General features: G+C 38.7%; 1 protein-coding gene across 4 annotated transcripts in view; it reads left to right on the top strand.

Annotated features, from left to right (window-relative positions):
• The window catches only part of PLD5 (phospholipase D family member 5), a 177,645-nt gene that overhangs the window by 68,591 nt on the left and 89,094 nt on the right, over positions 1-19,960 (top strand). For 2 of the 4 annotated variants that reach the window (XM_069009899.1, XM_069009898.1), the window contains one exon: positions 7,254-7,390. In XM_069009899.1, the coding sequence (XP_068866000.1) occupies positions 7,254-7,390 (137 nt within the window). Of the gene's footprint in view, positions 1-7,253; positions 7,398-19,960 lie in introns of those variants that run through there. The other 2 variants (XM_069009901.1, XM_069009900.1) reach the window with 2 other exon arrangements.

Below are 19,960 nucleotides of genomic sequence, written 5' to 3'. Positions count from 1 at the left end.
CATCCCTTCTCTTATGCCAGTTGTGGTCAACAAATTGCATCAGAGGTTAGCTGGTTATGTGCTGGAAACCCTTTTTTGTTACAGACCTCATGTTCTGAATGTTAATATCCTTCTGCAGTATAGCACCCTGTGGAGGAGGTCCAGAGAAGTAACCTCTAAAGCCTTGGATTTCTTCCAAAGTAGTTTATTGGTTTTCTATTTATAGCCATGTGCCAGTCCATGTGTTATGTGCCTGAGCTGTTGGATCAAACGTTTGTTCAGAGAGCAGTGAAGCCAACACAGCTGCTTCTCTGGGTGTGTGCTCAGGGCCCACAACTCCCCCATGGCAGTGATTCCTCCACCCCGTCTCCAGGAGGCTGCGTGCTGCTGAGCCCTGGGTGTGGTGGACCATCTTTCCCTTGGTAGAGGCACTTGTGTCTTTCTCAGCCAAATCTACCTGCATATGGATCTTGTAAAATGTCTGAGATAATTATATTGATATAAATCTTTCTTTCAAATACAGATTCAAAAGAAACTGGCCAGCCAGGGAGATTGCTGGACAGTGTGTCTTCTTGTTTGCTTGGAAAACATATTAAAGGATGTGTTGGTTGGAGAATTAATTGGTGATTCTCTTGTTTCAGTGGTAACCATAGGCCTAAATATTTACTGTTGATTTTGCTTTAAACTGTCTGCATGCAGTCTTGAAAGGTGAACAAAATATGCCAACTTGAAGTAGAGGCTAAGGATTATTTTTGCCTTGCATGCAGTTCAGGCATTATAGCAGGATGTAGAAGTCTAAGTCAACGCAATGTGGCATGATGTGACACGACCAGCTTGTTCTCTGCTATAAATTTTGGTTCCTTCTGTGGAAAAATTAAGCTATTTAAGAATGTAGAAAATACATTCTGCAGCTCAGACTCACAGCGTCTCCAGGCCTGTACTGTGTACCTACCAGTGGGCAATGGCATGTTTCCCATCATCTCTAGTAGAGGGCACATCCCAGCCTGTTTTCTCTAGCATCTTATGAGGACGTATTTTTGCCGGCTTTGTCTAAACTCTTTTTAAACCTCCTGCTGCTGTTTGCTTTCATAGCCTCCCATGGCAACAAATTCCAGATGCTTAATATCATCTTCATAAAAAGTACTTTATCTTTTTGAAGCTTGACTCCTGGAAGTTTCAATAAACATCCACTATTTCTCTTATTGTGATGCTTGATGAATAATTCTGCCTTCACTATACCTGATGCTCATGTGTAGATATTGTACCCCTTGGTCATATTTCTTCTACTCTCCAAACTATGGACTCCTACCCTTTTTTTGTCTGTCTTTCTGGAGCATCTGTTCCAGCCTGTTAATAATTTTGGTTATTCTTTTTTCTAGTGGTTTCTCAGTTCCTGTATATGGACAACTGATTGGTCCTACCTGCTTGTAGCTCTTTTATCTTCCTTTATGGAAATAGAACCTGTTTTTGTTGACATACTCCCTAAAGAGTCAAGAACATTTTTAAATTTTAATCTAGTTTTCCAGCATGCTTTCAATTCGTACTGCTTTGGTTTTGATTGAAAACATAATAAGCACTCTTCATTTCTACTCCATAATTTGGATTGTTAGTGGAGACATGAACAAAAACAGATACACAGCAGATTCCTCTGAGTCTTTTCTAAAATGTCCTCCCATTTTTCAATGAGCTTGATATTTCAACCAGCTTTACACCTCTCCTGTAATAGTTGCTGTGGTTTGTAAGAAAGTTTTTATTAAAGGTGAGAGTATATGTTATTTTCAGCTCTCCAACAGATTAATAGGGCTTGTGACTAGGAAACATAGAAATCAAAATTGATTGATGTGACTTCTGCATGACAAAGCTTCATACTTTCTAGATATCTACATATTTTCTAGAGACTGAAGCTAAAATAACTAGCTTATTGTTTCCCAACTTCTACTGTCTGCTCACCATTTTTTCTTGAATACGGGTAACACTTTTGCTTTTTCCAGTCTTCTGATAGTTCACTCAGACTTGTGAGTTTTCAGAGATGAGTCCCAAAGGTTCTCTGTTAGTTTCAGCCACTACCTTAAATATGCAAGGATAAAGCTAACTAGGTCCAGCCAATTTTAAAATATTTAATTTCCCTTCACACTCTTGAATCTGTTCCTTCCTATTATTTTTAAGAGGATTTTGAGTGTTGATTGGCATTAATCATACTAGCTGGGAGATCCAAGGCTGCATTGAAGATTATTAGTGTACTCAGATTCCAGATTAAGGAGAACTAGTATTTATAGCAATGTTTTTCTCTAATAAACACACATGACGATTTTAAGAACCAAGGGTAATCCAGGAATGATTGCTAATTCTTGAAGTCCAGTTCCTTGTTCTCTTTGGCAGGCGTATTGTAGCATGCCATAGAACCTGACTCATAAACAGCTCTGTAAGGGCTGTGAACAGTTATGGGTGTTGCAGACGAGCGCTTTTGTTGTCACTTTTGTGTTCACGTGTGTTGCAGGAAGGAGCAGATTATGATATGTGAAAACCTGCCTCTTAGAGCCTCAGCAGTTCTGACAAGTAGATATAAATTCTGTATTAGCATGGTGTATAAGTATTGCATTCTTTAGTCTTTAAATAGGTATAAAAAAATGAAGCACAGGTTCAAAGCCATGACATGTTTTGTTGTTACGTAGTCAGTTTTTTCTGTAGATACAGCATTGCAATTTCATGGCTGCTGTTTTGGGAGAGGACATTCTTGTACTGCATTGGAGGAAGAATAAATTCCTGATTAAAATCTCAGCCTCACAGAAATGCCTGTTGTTTGTGAAGAAACTGAAAGCTTTAGGAGCCAGTAAAGTGTTCATAAGAGCTTTTGAGCAATGTGAGTGCAGTAACAATGGAGGCCTTTTTCTTGCTCTCATTCTCAATTCTGCATGGGTATTACAGGCTCTGATAACCTTAATTGACATAGGCTATCCTTTTTCTTAATAATGAACAAGCAGGTCCTTCCCAGATTAAACTTTAGTCTGAATAGTACTGTACTGCATACCCATTGTGCAGATTTTGCTTTTCTTCTCACTCTCTCCCTGGAGGTATAACAGCATGAAAAATTGCCATGCTTTGTTTTAGTAAATGCAGCATTTTGGTGGATTTATTTTAACTTAGGTGTTGTTTAAGCTAGTTGAGCCAGGTGAAAGGAACACGTTTTACTCTTGGTATTTTTGATAGTCTTTGTTCCTGCAGGAGTTTCTTTCCCAATCTTCCATAAGCTCTGAACAAATCTTTCTCTCATGTAACAGAATTTCTGGGCTTGCACATCAGTACAGTCAAGCTAGTAGGTGGTCTGGCCCTGGGCCTCTTAGCATCTGTAGCAGCCTTTAAATATGTAAAAGAAAGAATGAAATGCTCTGTTTGCTGTTTTCCATGAGTACAGGAAGGAAAAAAAGAATTGTTGCAGCATAAGAGACTTAAGTTAGGTGTCAGTCAGGGGCTTAGATATGGGATGTGGTTGCCTGAAAACACTACAGGATCTCTTTCAAGTGTAGGTTTTTGGGGACAGGTTAAACAAATAACTGTCAGAATTAATAATCGTACAAATAACTATGTATATGGACAGATGGACTGCATAAGTTTTAGAGATCCCTCATGACCCTGTGTTGTGTAATCAAGGGTTGAAGACTGAAAGTTTGAATGCTGATGAATGCATTTACTGGAGCAAACAGAAGCATAGGTCTGATAAGCTCAGGGATCCCAGCTGCCAAGGGGATGTGCAACGAGACAGCATCAAACAAACAGTCTGCCCAAGCCCACCGACACAGGGGTCTGAAGAGCAGCCTAGCAGGTTCCTTCTAGTCTGTCGGTGGTGTGAGCTCTTCAATTTTGGATTCTTTCTTGAAGGCTGCTATTGCACATACACACAGACAGAGGCATTCATAGATGGTATAATAGACCAGGGATATGGTCTGTCCTAATCTGTTTTAATTAGGAAAAGATTATTTGAAAATTGTGAGCATTATGGCAAAGTGCGTGAAAATAAGGACTTATTAGTGTTGTGAAAAGGTAGGCTCAGAAGACTTGTTTGATACAAGTAGCTACTTTTTATTCTTTCTTTTCTAGAATAAATATTAATGTAAGCAATTTCCAAACATTAATTTATAATGTAATATATAGAATTAAAAGCAATGAAAAACCCACCACTCAGCAGGAGTAAGTTCAACATCAACTGTGAAACTTTTTAAAATCCTCCTTATTCTCTTTAATTTTTTTTACTGGTCTTTACTTAACCCTTCAGACCTGTGGCTAAAAATGTAGAGTTAGGAGAATCACAAACTTGGAATTTTTGCTTTATTTTATTTACTATTTTGTGCTATCCTTAGTTCAAGTAAAAACTACTGTAGTCACAGTGGGGGTTTGAATGTTGATTTAAAAGGTTCCCTATGCTATTTGTTACCATACTGTTAAGCTGGTACTTAAGAAAAAGTGAAATAATCCATTATAGTTGTCAAAAACAACTGCATAATACAAAGGAGCTCTGAAAATAAGAGCAGTAAAATAGGTTTGTGTGGTTCTGTCTTTATTTTAGTGCTTGTAAAATAGCAGTGATCATACTAATGGTAGTGAGTTTGTACTGCTTACAGGGAGCAGCAGTGACTCCAACTGCAGAGCTTGACAAGCTGTATACATTAAAGAACAGGGATTTAAACTTCATACGATTTTCAGCTACAAAGCAGAAGTCAAGAAACCTTGAATATGTTTCCCAAAACTATGTGGAATGGAAATTAATGCTAGATTAGGAGGATCCATTCAGAATTATTTTGACTTCCCCTTTCCATACTGCTTTAACATGAGCACCTAGAAATTGCTACCATAAAATTTCCTGGTGTTGAACTTAAAGCATCTGTTGCAGCTACCTTTTTTCCCCCACACCCTCTCCTCCTTGTGATACCAGATTATTGTTTAGATTTTACATGAATTTGGCCTTCAAGCTTTAAGTATGTTAAGAGGTTTCTAGAGGTGTGTTATGATTTACAACACTGTGGCCACCTTTTAGTGAAGCATCTCCTGCTGTCTCCGTGTTACTGGCCCAGCCTCAAAGGCTGATGTGGTTCCTGCTGGTCCAGTGATCCCACTACTCTGTGTAGTTGTTGTGCAGCTTGCATGGCAGCATAACAAGAAGATGGGAGTTATTCCCTGGAGCAATAGCATGAAGTTTTTCACACCATGTGGCAGCTAGGATGCTTGTGCTACAAATTTATCCAGCGTAACTCAGAGCTAGTCCCAGTGTGTAGAATGGCTGCAGTTAGCCTGATTTGGGAGGAAAAAGAGCCCTATTGTTGTGAGCCCTGCTGGGTCATATCCACTGCTCTTAGGGACTAGAAAACGAGCCCAGGCTCTTTTTGGTTTGCCGGTTATGGGAGCAGCTTTGCTATCTTGCTGCCGTGGTGATACATTCAGTGCATGGAGGAACCTGCATCAAACAGTTTCTGTGAATACACTTGCAGTACTGCAGAAAAACTGCATGAGACAAGGGTCATCTTAACAGGAGTCTGAAGCGGCCTGATGAGGAAAAGGCATCGAGCAGTGTCCCAGACCTGAATACCTACTTTTCTCTGGCACTTCTTAGTTTTTCTTCCCAACAGTATGAGGCAGTGAGACAGTGTTTAACAATTTTCTCTTAAGTCCCAATGTGCAGCCTTAGTTCTGGACACCCAGGTGCAGTAATTTACAACTCTTTTCAAAAGTTGCCATGATTCTACCTAGCAGCAGGAAAAAAAAACTTCCCACATTTTATTTATTTCATAAGTAGGCTTTTTTATGGCTGAAGAACATTTTCTTATGCTGCTTTCTTGTAAGATTTTAGTTAATATATTAGAAATACAGATTTAAACATATATTTGAAATGTATAAAAGTATCTCATGTGCATTATATTTAAAATATGCATATAACCTCAGCCACACATTCAGTGTTACTGTTAGATAAAAGGATACATTTGTCACTAAATTTCAGATGAGTTTTTTCCTGTTTGTCTGAAGAAGACATTTGCTGTGTTTTGGATTTTCTTAGACTGAAATAAAAATCTTTATATCTGATTTGTTCTGAAATGAAACATGAGCATGTTTCTCCTGAGAAGGGCACTAGCTGGGAAGTTTTAGAGGTTTTTTTTATTTAAAAAGAAGTTAGACTTTTTCTTTATGTGTAAGGGAAAATGTTCTTATTACTCTGAAACTTACAGCCTCTTAAACAAAATGTCAGAAACAATGGAAATTCTATGAAGTTGGTTATCAGCTGCAAGCATGATGTTGTTTCCTTTCCCTTACACTTTCCATACTTTCCTGTGCACTTTCCCCCTTTCCCATTCCTTTATGAGGCTTTTTCCTCTATGTGACATTTTAATTACAGGGCAATAATGAAAATTAAGAAAATAGCTGTGGAAACAGACATTAGACATTGATATTTTTATGTATGTGGTCTTGTTTAAATTTACTTCAGTAGAAAAATGCACAGTATATTTGTTTGAACATTTGGCTTCAGAATAGAATATCCTTTATGTTTATGCAACTATGTAAATTGCATGTCAAGAGACTGCTTTAGGAGATTTCACATTTATCTAGGGCGCTACCAGGTGCATCTGATTTATTACTGCAAGATTTCATAACATAGTGCTATGCCATGTTTTAATATTTAATTGGAGATGTGGAGGGCATTACCGATCATACTGAGCAACAGTCTCCTGTTGTTTCCTTGAATCCTGTCTATCATCTGTGAAATTGTTTTCATCATGGTATAAATACTGTGGGGCAAGGACTAGCCAAAGTATCTGAGTGGCTGTGACAGTCATACTGACAATGTCAGGTACTTTTTGTAGCAAAAAAAGAAACTTTGCTCTTCTTGCAATGACATTTTATTTCAGCCAAACACAATGAAACTTTTAAGTGCCATCCCAAATGTGTACTTTACCTGTGAGGCGCAATCAGAAAATATGTCGTTAATGTAGGAGTCATTATTTTAATGCATAATGCTTTCCTTCTGGTACAAACAGAAAGCAGTTTAAATTATGAATATTATTTGTGACATGAATTATTTAACGGTGTCTGAGACATTTAAAATACATCTCAAGGTGATACATGAAGGACAGTTTTGAGAGTGTTTTCATCCTGAGGTGTGTTTCATGTTGACAGCTATGGCAGTGTGGTCTTCAAAGAAATTTAGATCTTATGTAAAAGTTTTAGAGTCTCAAGTAGTTGACTAGAATGTGCTCATGCCATTAAACTTTTTTAATCTTAATCTCTTTCAGTCCCAGCAAAGATGCATTGTGATCTTTGCACTGGTATGCTGCTTTGCAATTCTGGTTGCACTGATATTTTCGGCAGTGGATATTATGGGAGAAGATGAGGATGGACTCTCAGAAAAGAACTGTCAAAATAACTGTCGGTAAGAGGTAACAAACAAAACTTCTCTTTTGGGGTGGAAAGGAACATATGTGTGTTATATAAGGGCATGAAGTAATTGCCATAGTCCTGTGGTATTGGGAAGAGCAGCTAACAGAGGAAGAAATGATTTCTCATTTTGAATTTCTGGTTTGGGAGGTTAGTTTAACAAAATAAAGCACACTTCTTCAAGTTATTTTAGCTGATGTGTTTTGAGCAAGACCTTTGAGTTAGATCAGTTATTTTGTAAACCTGAGCCAAAGCCCATTAAGTTTCAGTAATTGACTACTGAGGTGGATCACCTAGTTCCCAATTCTTTGTCTCATCAAGAGCACTTCTTTCTTCCTCCAGAAAGGTCACTGATGCCTCTTGACCTAAGATTGCTGTCTCTTCTGTGTAGAGCAAGCTTTTCTATTTCCTGTTTGTGGCATTTCCCTTATAAACACAGTGACTTACCTATGAACTGTGAAGGAAATTGGTGATATGATCAGAGAGATGAGTGTTGACAGTGTTGAATTAAGATTTGCCTCAGACACCTGCCATGGTTGTGTATATCTTTTTACTTTTGGTTCTTAAAACAGAACTGATTTAAGTAGGTGATTCATTTTTTGGGCCTTTCATTTCCAGACTGAATATCATTTTGCTGCTACTCACTGTCAGCTTCCTCTGTGAATCTGTTCATTAGTGACCAATGCTTTTCCTGGGTCATACTGTCCCAGATCCTCTTCTATCCACCAAGCTGACTTAAAAATCATTTGTAGACTTCATTCCCAGTTGTATTCTGTTTGGGTTCTTTCAAGACTTTAACATTTATACAGAGCACCCTTGCTAATCCACTTTGAGAAAAAAACAGTCATTATTAAATTACTTCTCAGAAATCCATTCTAATCTGATCATGGAATTGCTGGAGTGGGAGGGGGCCTCTGGGCATCCTCCAGTCCATGACTCTGCTCAGAACAGAGTCAGCTACAGCAGATTGCTCAGGCATGTGCACACTCATGCTCTGTGTAGCTCCAAGGATGGACTCCACAGCCTTTCTGGGCACCCTGTTCCATTGTTTGTGCAGAATCTACTGAGCTACCAATGGCTAGGTGTACAGTGGGTAGGAGGTAATTGACATTTGCATTTTAGAATAATTTAATGAAAGATTAATGTTTCTTTGAGCCTTTGGTACTTATTTCTGCTATTCTTTGTTCATTTTGTGTGACAACTCTTTTGGGACAGTGCCTTTTTATGCTGCACCTGTCACCCTGCAGACAGCATTAATTCAGAATCCAGAAAATATGATTATGGTTCTTTAATTGTAATGGGTTTTTGTAATATTTTTTGCATGCTACTTAATAAAAAAAAGAAACGACCCAAAACCAAGAGGATTCTTTAAGTCTGTATCTCCTTTCAGATGGAATATACTTGCAGTATCAGGTAGCTTTGTCCTGAAACCAACTGTCCTTTTGGCACTTTTTCCCAGAATTGTTTTTAGGTTTAGTTTTGTTCACTTTGTTTTACGCCTACAGGTCTGGGCAGCTTTCTGATATCTTCTCTGAATTTTCTAGAGTTCAACCAGCTTTCCTTTCCCCATCAAGGTCTTAGGTGTCTTTCACTGTGAGATGTTGCCTTCCAAAATTTTTGAAGATACTGCATGTGTCACCTCTACACCCACTGTCTCCATGTGTGAATCTTTGACAGAACTAGGTCAGATGAGGGGAAGGTCTTTCTGCTCATTGGCTTTAATGTGCTGCACACGACTTCAACACACTTGGAAACTACTGCGCCATGTTTCCTATTAGTTGTATTAACTAATGGTTCCCATTTTGTTCTGGGTAGCTGTGCCTAGCCAAGGAAGGACTTCACCTTCTTCACTTTGTATTCGTCAAAGGGAAAAAAAAATTGTAGTAGAAATGATACACAGTGCTATGAAAAACAGGGATATTATTTTTTCTATGTGGGAGATTAATTTCTTCTGTCTTTTTGTATGGGTTACAGCAATCTGCCTCTCCGAAGAATATTTGCCTTTGCTCAGTGTTTTTTGTTGGTTCACATGTGTCAGTCTTGTCCCCTCCTGGATTGTGTTAGAGGAGCCCGAGACTAAATTCAGCACTTTGACTTTAAACATAAGAGTCAATTAAACTGCTCTGCATTTACAGGGATAAAAGTGAACTCAGACCCCAGCTCTATTTTAAGGTGCCTTTCACAGAGTGATTCAAGTGCGTGATCTAGCTACTAATGCCTGAACCAGAAGGCACATAAATGCTGTGTGTAAAAACTGCCTTAACCAGTTCTAATAACAGTATCCAAGTGCTGGCAGCTCCTACCTGCTAACGCTGAGTCCTTCCCTACACAATGAACCCAGGGTCCTTTATGTGTTAAATGAATTGCAGACTTAACTGAAGTGTCACAAATCAATTGCTGCCAATGGCATGTATTTAGTACTTGGGCTAAGCGCTTTTAATAAATAAGACAAGAGTTATTGAATTCTTACATTTCTGCTGTGTGAGTACTTTCACTGACATTCAGAAGGAGGGGCTTAAATTTGCAGGATGTGCTGAGACAGAATGGTAACAGATGATCCTTTTTTTTTCTTTTTAAGTATTTGTCAAATGTAAGTTTATATGTATGAGCACAGAATTCTTTTTTGATTTTAACTGATTGATTTTGTAAAGAATGTTGATGGGAAGAGATGCTGTTGATTTGAGAACTTTGCTGATGGTTTGTTAATGGCCCTTTTCTTTGGAAAATTTAATTTCTGTGTTTTTATTTTAAAGGAGAATACACCTGAAATAGAACTGTGGTCTAGAAAAGTTCTCTGGCTAGAAAGTTTTGGAGCTTGTGTCAAAAAATAGGATTTTTAAGAGAGAGAAAGAGAACGTAAGAGGAAAACATTTTTAGAGTCTAGAGCTTTTTGTAGCCTGAGAGAGGAATCTTTGAGGTATGTTGCAAATGGTGTTTTCCAGTAAAGCTTACATCTCTGTTGTTGTGATTGGATTGTTCAGGAACACAAATGCAGCTTTTCTGACCTGCTTGTTGTAATTCAGCATGAGGTTCCTCTTCTATAAACCATTCCTTAAACTCTTATTATGTGGGGCATACTTACTGCATGTGTTCCCCAAATGACCTTACTCTTTATTGATGTATTCATTTCTCTTGAGGGCTTTGTAACAAAAATAAGTCAGGAGTGGAAAATCAGGCTTTTTTGCATATTTTCTCTGATTGCTGGAGGGATTGATGGTACCCATCCTATTAAAAGGAATGGCAACTGATTGAAATTTAAGGAATAAAAAAGTAGCAATGACTGTGAAAAGTTCAGGCTTTGCAGTTTGTGCTTGCTATGTGCTGGAAATAATTCTCTTGAGACATCCACAATAATGTTGTTAGGCAGCCCTGATGGATGAGACTTGTTAGGAGGATATGCTTAGCAGTCTGGGAATTGTGCCTGTCTTGCTGTGGGTCCATTAGACACTGAATCTATAAAATTAGATTATTGTAATTTGAAAATAGTACATTTTAATGGCTGATCTATTGTGAATAAATCTTGGCTAGCCTCTGATATAACGTCAGTTAAGACTTACTTGACTTTTTTTGGAATTGACTGGTAAACTCTAAAAATGGCAATCTGGGAAACAGAAGAAATTACAGTTATTAAGAGATTGTCTGCTATCCAAACTATTGGAACCAAGGTCGTTTGATTTATTAACAGTAAGTTGAGCTGTTCAAGGCTCAACTTGAGCCTCTTCTTCTGCTTGTTGGTGCTGATAGTCATGCTAGGGTTCCTACAGAGTTTGCACATGCCCGCAATTATCCTTGTCTCACTGGCTTTTCCAATATCCGTTGAAGCAGTGGTAGCAGCTGGCGTAGTGCCTACCTCTGGCTGTGGCTTTGGCCCTATCTCTTTAGAGAGACTGCAGAACAAGGTGGAAAGGAAGGCAATGGTAGCTACTTTCCATGCTTCCCAAGCTAAAACTAAAACTGTTGTCATGATAATTTTTTTCAATATTGCCTTTCTCTGATAATAATTGAAAGGATTTTCTTGCTTTCTGTTTGTGTGCGTTTTCAAGGCAGATTCTGTCTTGCATTCTGTTCCAGTGATGCTGTTTTGGTCATTTCTCTTCTCCTCAGAGTCATATATAATAAAGGCACTTGTTCTTTTGTGTTTGGATTTGCGTTGGAGGAATTTGCTGTTCTATATGACAGAAGTAGCAAAGCCTGTTTAGTTCACTTCTTGATTGTAGGGAGGCTTTGACCACTTCTGCTCTAAAACAAGTAGGTGATGATACCTGAGCAGTGCTTGTGATTGCTTTAGATATTGTTTGGATTGTTTTGGATAAGGGTTTGTATCCTGGAGAGGAGCCGAATCTTCCTGTTGACATGCAAAGCTTCAGAATTCAACCGTACCCTGCAACACTGAGTTTCAGAGATTATATCTGGTTATATACAATAATTATTTATATTGAACAATTATTGTGTGTTGCATGCACTGCTTTCAATTTCATTAGATGGTTATTCTCCAGTTGTGAAAAAGGGCCCGCAATTGATTTTTTCTGTTGCTTTATAAGTCTTTCTTTCAACTACTCTGCTATTTCACCAAGTAGGATTTTGCAGCACTGTTAAATAAGCATACTGCAGCACATGCTTACATTCATTTACCTTGGAAGTGCTTTGCCCCTGGCTTATTGTGGAGGAGATTTTCTCTGTGATGCGTGGGTTCTGAACATAGCAAGGTTTATATTGACTGGTTTCTATTTAATAAACAAACTATGACAAGCATAATAGTTAAATGTCTAAACAGAACAAGATGCTCAGATTTTGAAAACAAGCCTGTAAAAGAGCAACTGAAGATTTCTATTTACAAGATAACTATTCCACTTGGCATAAAAATGCTTTCTGTCAACATGATGGACTAGAGGATCAAGTCTACCTCGGTCAGTTTGCAAACAGCACCAGTTTGAGCAGGAGTGTTGATCTTCTGGAGGTAGGAAGGCTCTGAGGAGGTACCTGGAAAGGCTGGATCAGTGGGCCAAGGCCAAAGGTATGAAGTTCACTAAGGCCAGCTGCTGGGTCCTGCACTTGGGTCACAACAACCCCCTGCAGCACTGCAGGCCCTGGCAGAGTGGCCGGAAAGCTGCCCAGCAGAAAAGGCCCTGGGGGTGCTGCTGACAGCAGCTGAACATGAGCCAGCGTGTGCCCAGGGGGCCAAGAGGGCCAATGGCACCTGGCCTGTATCAGGGATAGTGTGGCCAGCAGGACCAGGGCAGGGATTGCCCCCTGTACTCGGCACTGGTGAGGACACACCTTGAATCCTGTGTTCAGTTCTGGGCCCCTCACTGCAGGAAAGACACTGAGGGGCTGGAGCGAGTCCAGAGAAGGGCAACGGAGCTGGCGAAGGGTCTGGAGCACAAGTCTTATGAGGAGTGGCTGAGGGAGCTGGGGGTGTTCAGTCTGGAGAACAGGAGGCTAAGGGGTGACCTTATTGCTCTCTTCAACTACCTGAAAGGAGGCTGTAGCCAGATGGGAGTCAGTCTCTTCTCCCACAGGCAAGTGACAGAATTAGAGGAAATGGCTTCAAACCTGGGGAGGTTCAGGTGGGATATTAGAAAAAATTTCTTCATCAAAAGGGTTATGAAGCATTGAAATAAGTTGCCCAGGGAAGTGTAGAATCGCCATCCCTGGGGATATTTAAAAGATGTATAGATATGGGGCTCAGGGACGTGGTCTAGTGGTGAACAGGGTGGTGCTGGGTTAATGGTTGGACTTGGTGATTTTAAGATCTTTTCCAACCTTAATAATTCTAGAGTGACTGTTTTCCTCTTAGTTTTGGGTGATATAGAGAATGAGCTATAAAACCTCCTAATTTTTCAGATGATCTCTATTTGAAGTCATTTTTATTTTTGCATCAAAAGAAGGAATACATTTTCAATTGAAGTTTCTTGACTGGACACCGCAAAGACCTGGTGTACCTCATGCAGGTCCATTCAACATCCGAAGCCAGGGAGGGAAATCACTACTTCAACACACTTGCACAAGAAGAAGTTCTACTTATACTGCCTTATATTTTTCATTTTTCAAAATGGATTTCAATGGAAAAGATAGTGTATTAACAGTACCGTACTGATACAGTTCCTCAGTACTTGTACAGAGTACAATTTTTTTCCTTTGTTTTGGCACCAAATAATAATAATAATAAAAAGGACAATTTTTCTTTTGTTTTGCATTTACTTTCAGCTGTAAAGAATGTCTTCACATATTAAAAAATGAGTGACAAAACTCCTGATGTGTTTAGATCTTGTTCTGTCTGTATTACTCCCAGTAGATAGTTCATTGTTAATTACATTGTATCAAATAGGTCTGGGCTTCCACTTACTTTGTTCAAACACACAAACCTACTCTTTTCCCTACTCTTTGTTCCATTAAATCTAATTATTTTCTGTGGAGTTTAGGACAGAGGGCTCTAGAGTCTCCTTAAGACAGTTTTTCCTGTTATGATACATGCTGTTTAGGATGTAAGACAGAGATTAACATATTTTGTGTTCTTGTAAGTTACCTTTTTAAGTGTGTGTTTATTTCTCCTTTTATGACTTAGAATTGATGAACTGATATCAGAGAAAATGTTCCAAGCTAATAAAAATCAAATTTCAATTACTTTAAGGTTCCTAGGTAATGCAGGTGGGATAAAGGAGCAATTCATGTGTTAAAGTATCCTTTCTCATGTGTAGGTTGCTGGAACTGCTCTATGATTAGATCTTTTTCTTTTCTCTTTTTTTTTTTTTTATTCTCCCTTTCTCCCTTCTCAGCTTAATTTGTTCTTTTCACTTTTCACCTTAATGTCTTCAGAAGACTGAAATGACTTCATCTGAGCAGAACTCAAACGATTTCTGAGGTCATTTTCTATACCAGATTGTAAGGCTATACTAAAGAGAGTTATTAAATCTAAAATTACTGGTCATTCTCATGATCTTGAAAACCAATTTGTGACATTTCCGAGAGGTTTTTGTTCTCCCTGGTGAGAATAGCCACACAGCATAATAATATGTATGATGTATATCCCTGATAAATTGTTCTTCCTTTTGCTTGTGGGAAAGGCATTTAAAGTGGCTAAAAATTGTTGTAGAATCTGCCTGAATTCATGCTCCGTTTCAGGGTGACTTGTTTGTCCAGCCAGAGCTGACTTTGCATCAGATCCTAGAAAGCACCTGTTCCAGTGACACCATTTATTTTTAATTGCTTCTCCACCCTCAGAGCAGTATATGAAAAAGATACTTATTATCCTGTCAGATTACATTAGATGTATTGCGTTCTGGGTCTACTCCTAGGACAGCACTGTGAGTGTCCTCTGGCCTAGCATGATTTGATACTCCTCAGGAGTGCAAGTGTGTCATGCTCGATGATTTCTGTGACCTGCTGAGTGGGTGCCTGAGCCTGCCTTGCAGAGCACCTGGGCAGTGCCGTGCTTAAGAAGCAGCAGGTGTGATCCCTGCTGAAGCCTAAAGCGTTGTGCAGAGCTGTTGGGTCTGGTGGGCTTGAGCTGACTCTCCTCAGCCACGTGCAGCTCCCTTTGCTGTGGTGGCTCTGGGGTTGTACCCCAAGGGCAGCGGCTCTTGGTGTTAATGCCCTGCTGGGAGGCATCAGGGACAGCTGGTTGAGGTTTGTTTGGAGCATTTTTAGCAGATGCTCTTTACATGTACAGGGAGACATATTTTGGTGAAATGTTCAGGGCTTTTCTTTGTTATTCTGAAGATTTTCTTCCTGGCTTATTTTCCTCTTAATGCGTGGGTGAAATTTAGGTGAAGCCAGAGTCACCTCTCCGTGGTCTCTGATATGGTCTCTGTATGTCCACATCTCTCTAGTTAGTCAGAGCATCATTGTGTGTAACGTGTCAGATAAAAAGTACTCTTGAATGTTGGGCAGATGTCAATGACCTGTGTTAATCAGGAGAATATGAGTTTTCTTCCTTTATTCAACTTACCCACATCCAATTGTCTTGACCAAGGGTAAAAAAAGGCACTGGAGAAATGTTTCATTAGCATTAGTATTTTTTCATTTTATGTTTTAGGGTTTTTTTCCCGTTATTAATTTGCTTCCTGTCAACCAGACTGTAAAACAAAAAAATAGTGCGCAAATACCAGCTTTGGCATGTGCCAGATGCAGATCTGTCATTTATTCTCTATTTAATGACCAGTCCTTTCCAAATAAGATTATTTCAAAATTATTTTACAGCTCAAAGTGAGTTTTTATGACTGGCAGCATCATAATTTGGTAGGTTTAAAGCTGATTTCTTCACGTACTAAGTGTTGAACCATCAGTGATTTGCATGCCTTCTGATATGAGGAGGAGGATTCATCTTGCCTCAGACTAAACTTTTGATGGATATTTAATGGCACATTGGAAGTGTTGGCTATGACTTTTTACTGTTTTTCTAGATTTGCTTGGAACTCTTGGAATAAGTATGTTGCACTCATATATATGACCACAGATGATATCTGGTATCTTTTGTCAGTTTGGCAGTTAGTGTATAGTTAATTGATTTTCACTGATTTATCAAAATATTTCTTTAAAATATTCAAAATATTTCTTTCCCTGTTGGGAAAATAAAGTGATTTTTTAAAAAATTTCTTTGTTGTTATTTATGAAATAGCTCCTCAAGTCATCTGGGCTTGAATAAGAATAATTTTTACAACACTTCTACTGGCTGAGTATTGGAGAAAAATGCACTTTTACCAGTAGTTTAGCAAAATATGAATATGCATAAACTTCATAACTGATCATGACACTTTAAGGCAAGAATGAATGTGTCACTAGCATGAAGCAGGCAGCTGTGATTTGGATTTTGTTCACTGTCAGAAACTCTAGTCCTTTCTTCAGCCAGTTTGGGTCACTTGTATCAGCTTGGCAGTGCATGTTTTACAGTTCATTGCAGATGCTGGTGAAGAGTAGGGTTCAGTAAATGCTTTAGAGGATACTTGAGGTGATGTATTTGGGGCAATGGAGGCTGAAGTGCTGGACTAGTGGAAGTGTCTCCTCAAAGATGCAGCCAGCACCACTGGAACAGTGACAGACTGCAAGAGCGGCCCCATCTGGTGTGTTTCATAGATGCATGTGAGCCACCTCAAGGATAGCTCTATACACCTTCCAGTTTTGGGCCAAGACATGCTGCCAAAACTGGAGCCAGTCCATTGCTACAGCAGCTTTGGGGAATGGTGTGGGAAAGCTGTAGAGATGTAACCTCTGTGTGACATCAGACAAACTGTTCTTTTCTCTAGGGACACATCTGTTTGCAAGTGAAAAGACTTATTCAGGTCTGACAGGAGAGGAGAAAACAGTGAATTTTTCAGTTTGCTCTTGAGAAGAGTCACACGAATACCTAAAATGGGCAGTGAAGTGGTTCTGTGTCAGAGGTACTGCTCTGGCCATAGTGGAATTTCCAGACCGAAGAGTACTTCTAATATTTGAGGGAGGTTTTATGTTTTCAGGTGTTTTTTGAGAGTCAGGACTTTGCTATTAAAATGTATTCCATAGGGTAAATACCAATAATTCAGTTAATGCTTTCTACTAAGACCTAGAAGGGTGTTGTTTTGTTTGGTCTGTTTAATTCTGTGGTGTTCTTAAAACACTGCTTTATCAGGCTACATAGCTTGTGTCTGTTACAGGAAGAGCTTCCTGACTTTCTTCATCTTGGCCAGTAATGAACCTATCAGTTTTCCTTTCTTTCCCCCCCAAGATTTTAATTTTAATTAAGATTTTGTTGGATGCAACAAGTTTTAAAGATGCAATTTTAATCAGATGCAATTCTGGATGGACCTAACTTAATTACCCAAACAAACAAGTCCCATAAACCAAAACCAAAATTAAACCAACAACAAAACAGAAATACAAATAGATACCACGTAAAACCATCTGACAGTAGTTAAACCTATCTTAGTACTCCTAAGGTATCCTGGAACATTTCCATAGACTCTTGCCTCTGTAATTTGAGTGCTGGCAATGTCCTTTGGGAATGGATACTTTAAGTACTTTATTCTTTTCATCTGTGGATTTTTATTACTGTTCCTACCTTGACTGTATCTGCTGAATTTGCAGTGCTGATTTCAAATAGTTGCTGACTAAAGTTTTTACCTTCAATTTTCCTTTGTTGTTTTGCAAAGCAGTTTTGTTTGTTCTTGCTGGGCAGGAAGGGCATTCATTAAGTTTAGGGTATTGTTGGATTGTATAAATGCCAACATCATAGAATATAATTTAATTTCTATTCTGGATAAGAGAGCTCTTACTTAGAATATTCTCATTCAATTATTGTTAACACCATAAAATCATGCTTATTTATCAGGAAAAATAATATTTTGATTCTTGATTGGTTTCTACCACCATAAGCTAAGACATATATCCATTTCAAGTCATACCAAGATAATCAGGGCCTTGTAGAAAGATTCATGGGCCAAGAGAAAAATAGTAGCAATAAAATTCCCACTTCTTGTGTATTGATATGGGATTATTCAGTCCAAATTAATGTTGCTCTTTACAGTTACAAAGTGTCCATATGAGAGGAGCAAGGGTTGTATGGAAGGAAATAAAAAGACAACATAGATTTTGTTATTAAAAAAAAAATGAAAGGTCTAGTAGTTCCTGTAATTATTTGCCATATTCAAGCCTTATAAAAAGTTTTTAGTATGAACATAGTCACAAACTGAATGTAGAAATAAAAAAAGAACATCTGGTTAACTAATTAATGCATGTGACAAGGGCTATTTATACAATATTTGTTGTAGTTCTGAAAGGCTTTTTAAAGTTGTTCTGATAGGATACTTCAGTGTGTTTTACAGATGGGTGAACAATGAATGGGTTGCTGCTCAAAAGAGCTAAATAGACATAACAGCTGATGAGAGGGGCTTGTGTGTCTGCTACATGCCTTGGTACAGGACTGACTAGATACCTCAGCTCTTGAATTTTACATAATTTTAAAATCATGGTAATGTTATTTACTCAAGACTTATGGTACAAACAAAAGAAAGAGGCTGAGATTCTTTTTGGTAGCTAAACAGGTACCGAGTGAGCACTTACTGTTGTGCTGAGAAGTCTCAGCTCCTGATTCCTGACTAATGGATATGCAGGGTGTTCCTGAAGCGTGCAGCTGGATTTCCTTAGGCACGACAGGGGCAAGAATGGCTTCACCTACGGAGGGCAGCACTGCTGTCTTCATCTCTGTTAGGAAGGAAACTGCCTGCCATGGTTTGGGGGCAGAGCTTCTCCAGCTGCCATTTAGGTGCATTGCCTGGAGTCACTGTCAGGAAATAGGCACTTCATCTGGGGCAAACTGTTGTATTTGGAAGATCTAATAACATTTATAGGTAATGAATCTTGAAAATATCAGCTCAGAATTAAAGAGTGTGTAAACAAATAAGATGTTGAGAAAACAAACTTGGTAGTACAAGGGTGTTTTTGTGTATAAATTGAGAATATGTTAGAACTGTGGCATCAGACTGCAGTGAAGATAATTAGAAGAACAGAAATAAAAACTAGCCCAGCCTTTCCATAGTCCTGGTAGGGGGTCAGAAATCTAATGGGCAAAAAGTGATTAAATAAAATAAAAATTGGCTGGTCCTTTCTCAAAACTAAGGAGAAAGTGGGACAGGTAATGTAGTGCATTTGGTAACTAAAATCGGGGTTTAAAAGAAGTTTTTCTTCTGATGGTGTCCTTGTCCTTTCATGTCTAGAGATTAAGCATGAACTTTTGAAAGATGTAGACAACGCAATTGTGTGGGTTTTTTGATAAGCATATCCTGGAGATCTTCAATTACAGTATGAGCAGAGAAAACCAAATGATGTAGTGCCTCTTGGTTAATGGTATATATGGCATTCTAGATAATAAACAGCAATGGCAGATAAATTTCTTATTCTAAATTCAACAGAATTGGGTCACTGTTTCTTTTTTTTTTTGTAGAAGTTTTGCAAAATGTACCTTATCTTTCTTCATTTCAATTCACCTCAGATCCTCAGGATCCTCATGTTTTTGTAGTTTACCCTTCAGTGTAGCACCTAGCTGTCTATGATGTGACAATGTGAGCTACAGATCTGCTCTTTACAAGGGTGAGGTTTTAATTTTTTTTTAAGCACTGAGTGATGTAACACCTTGATGTTAGGAAAATGACAGAGGCACTGTGGCTGTCGCATAGGCAGGATACTGGCAAGCTTTAATGCAGGGAATGCCATTCCTCTCATTAACATCAAACCTGAGAAGCAAGCTACATTTCAAGAACTTTCATATGACTGTGGATGTTTTGAATAATGAATGGTGGTGTGTTAAATTGTTAATGCTTTATCTACAAACTCTGACTGGAAGTAGTTCATGTTACCGCTTGTGTGTGCTTCATTTTCTCGTGGCTTGCACACTGATTGAATCTTGTCATGCAACAGAGATGTTTCCTCATTGCTTTCTTACTTTTTGCACTTTTTAAAATTTCCTTCCCCTTGACAGACATCTATAACTTGTTTTCTTTCTCTCTTTCTTTACCTTGTCATTTGGGTTTGGCTGTGTGAGGTTCTGACGGTGTGCTTGCCCTTCCCTTGGGCTTTTCATTGCAGGCCTCTTTGT

This window comes from Aphelocoma coerulescens, chromosome 3, assembly GCF_041296385.1.
Source record: "Aphelocoma coerulescens isolate FSJ_1873_10779 chromosome 3, UR_Acoe_1.0, whole genome shotgun sequence".
Classification (NCBI taxonomy): Eukaryota; Metazoa; Chordata; class Aves; order Passeriformes; family Corvidae; genus Aphelocoma; species Aphelocoma coerulescens.
The sequence above is the reverse complement of the archived record's forward strand: the minus strand, read 5'-3'. Positions and strand labels throughout refer to the sequence as shown.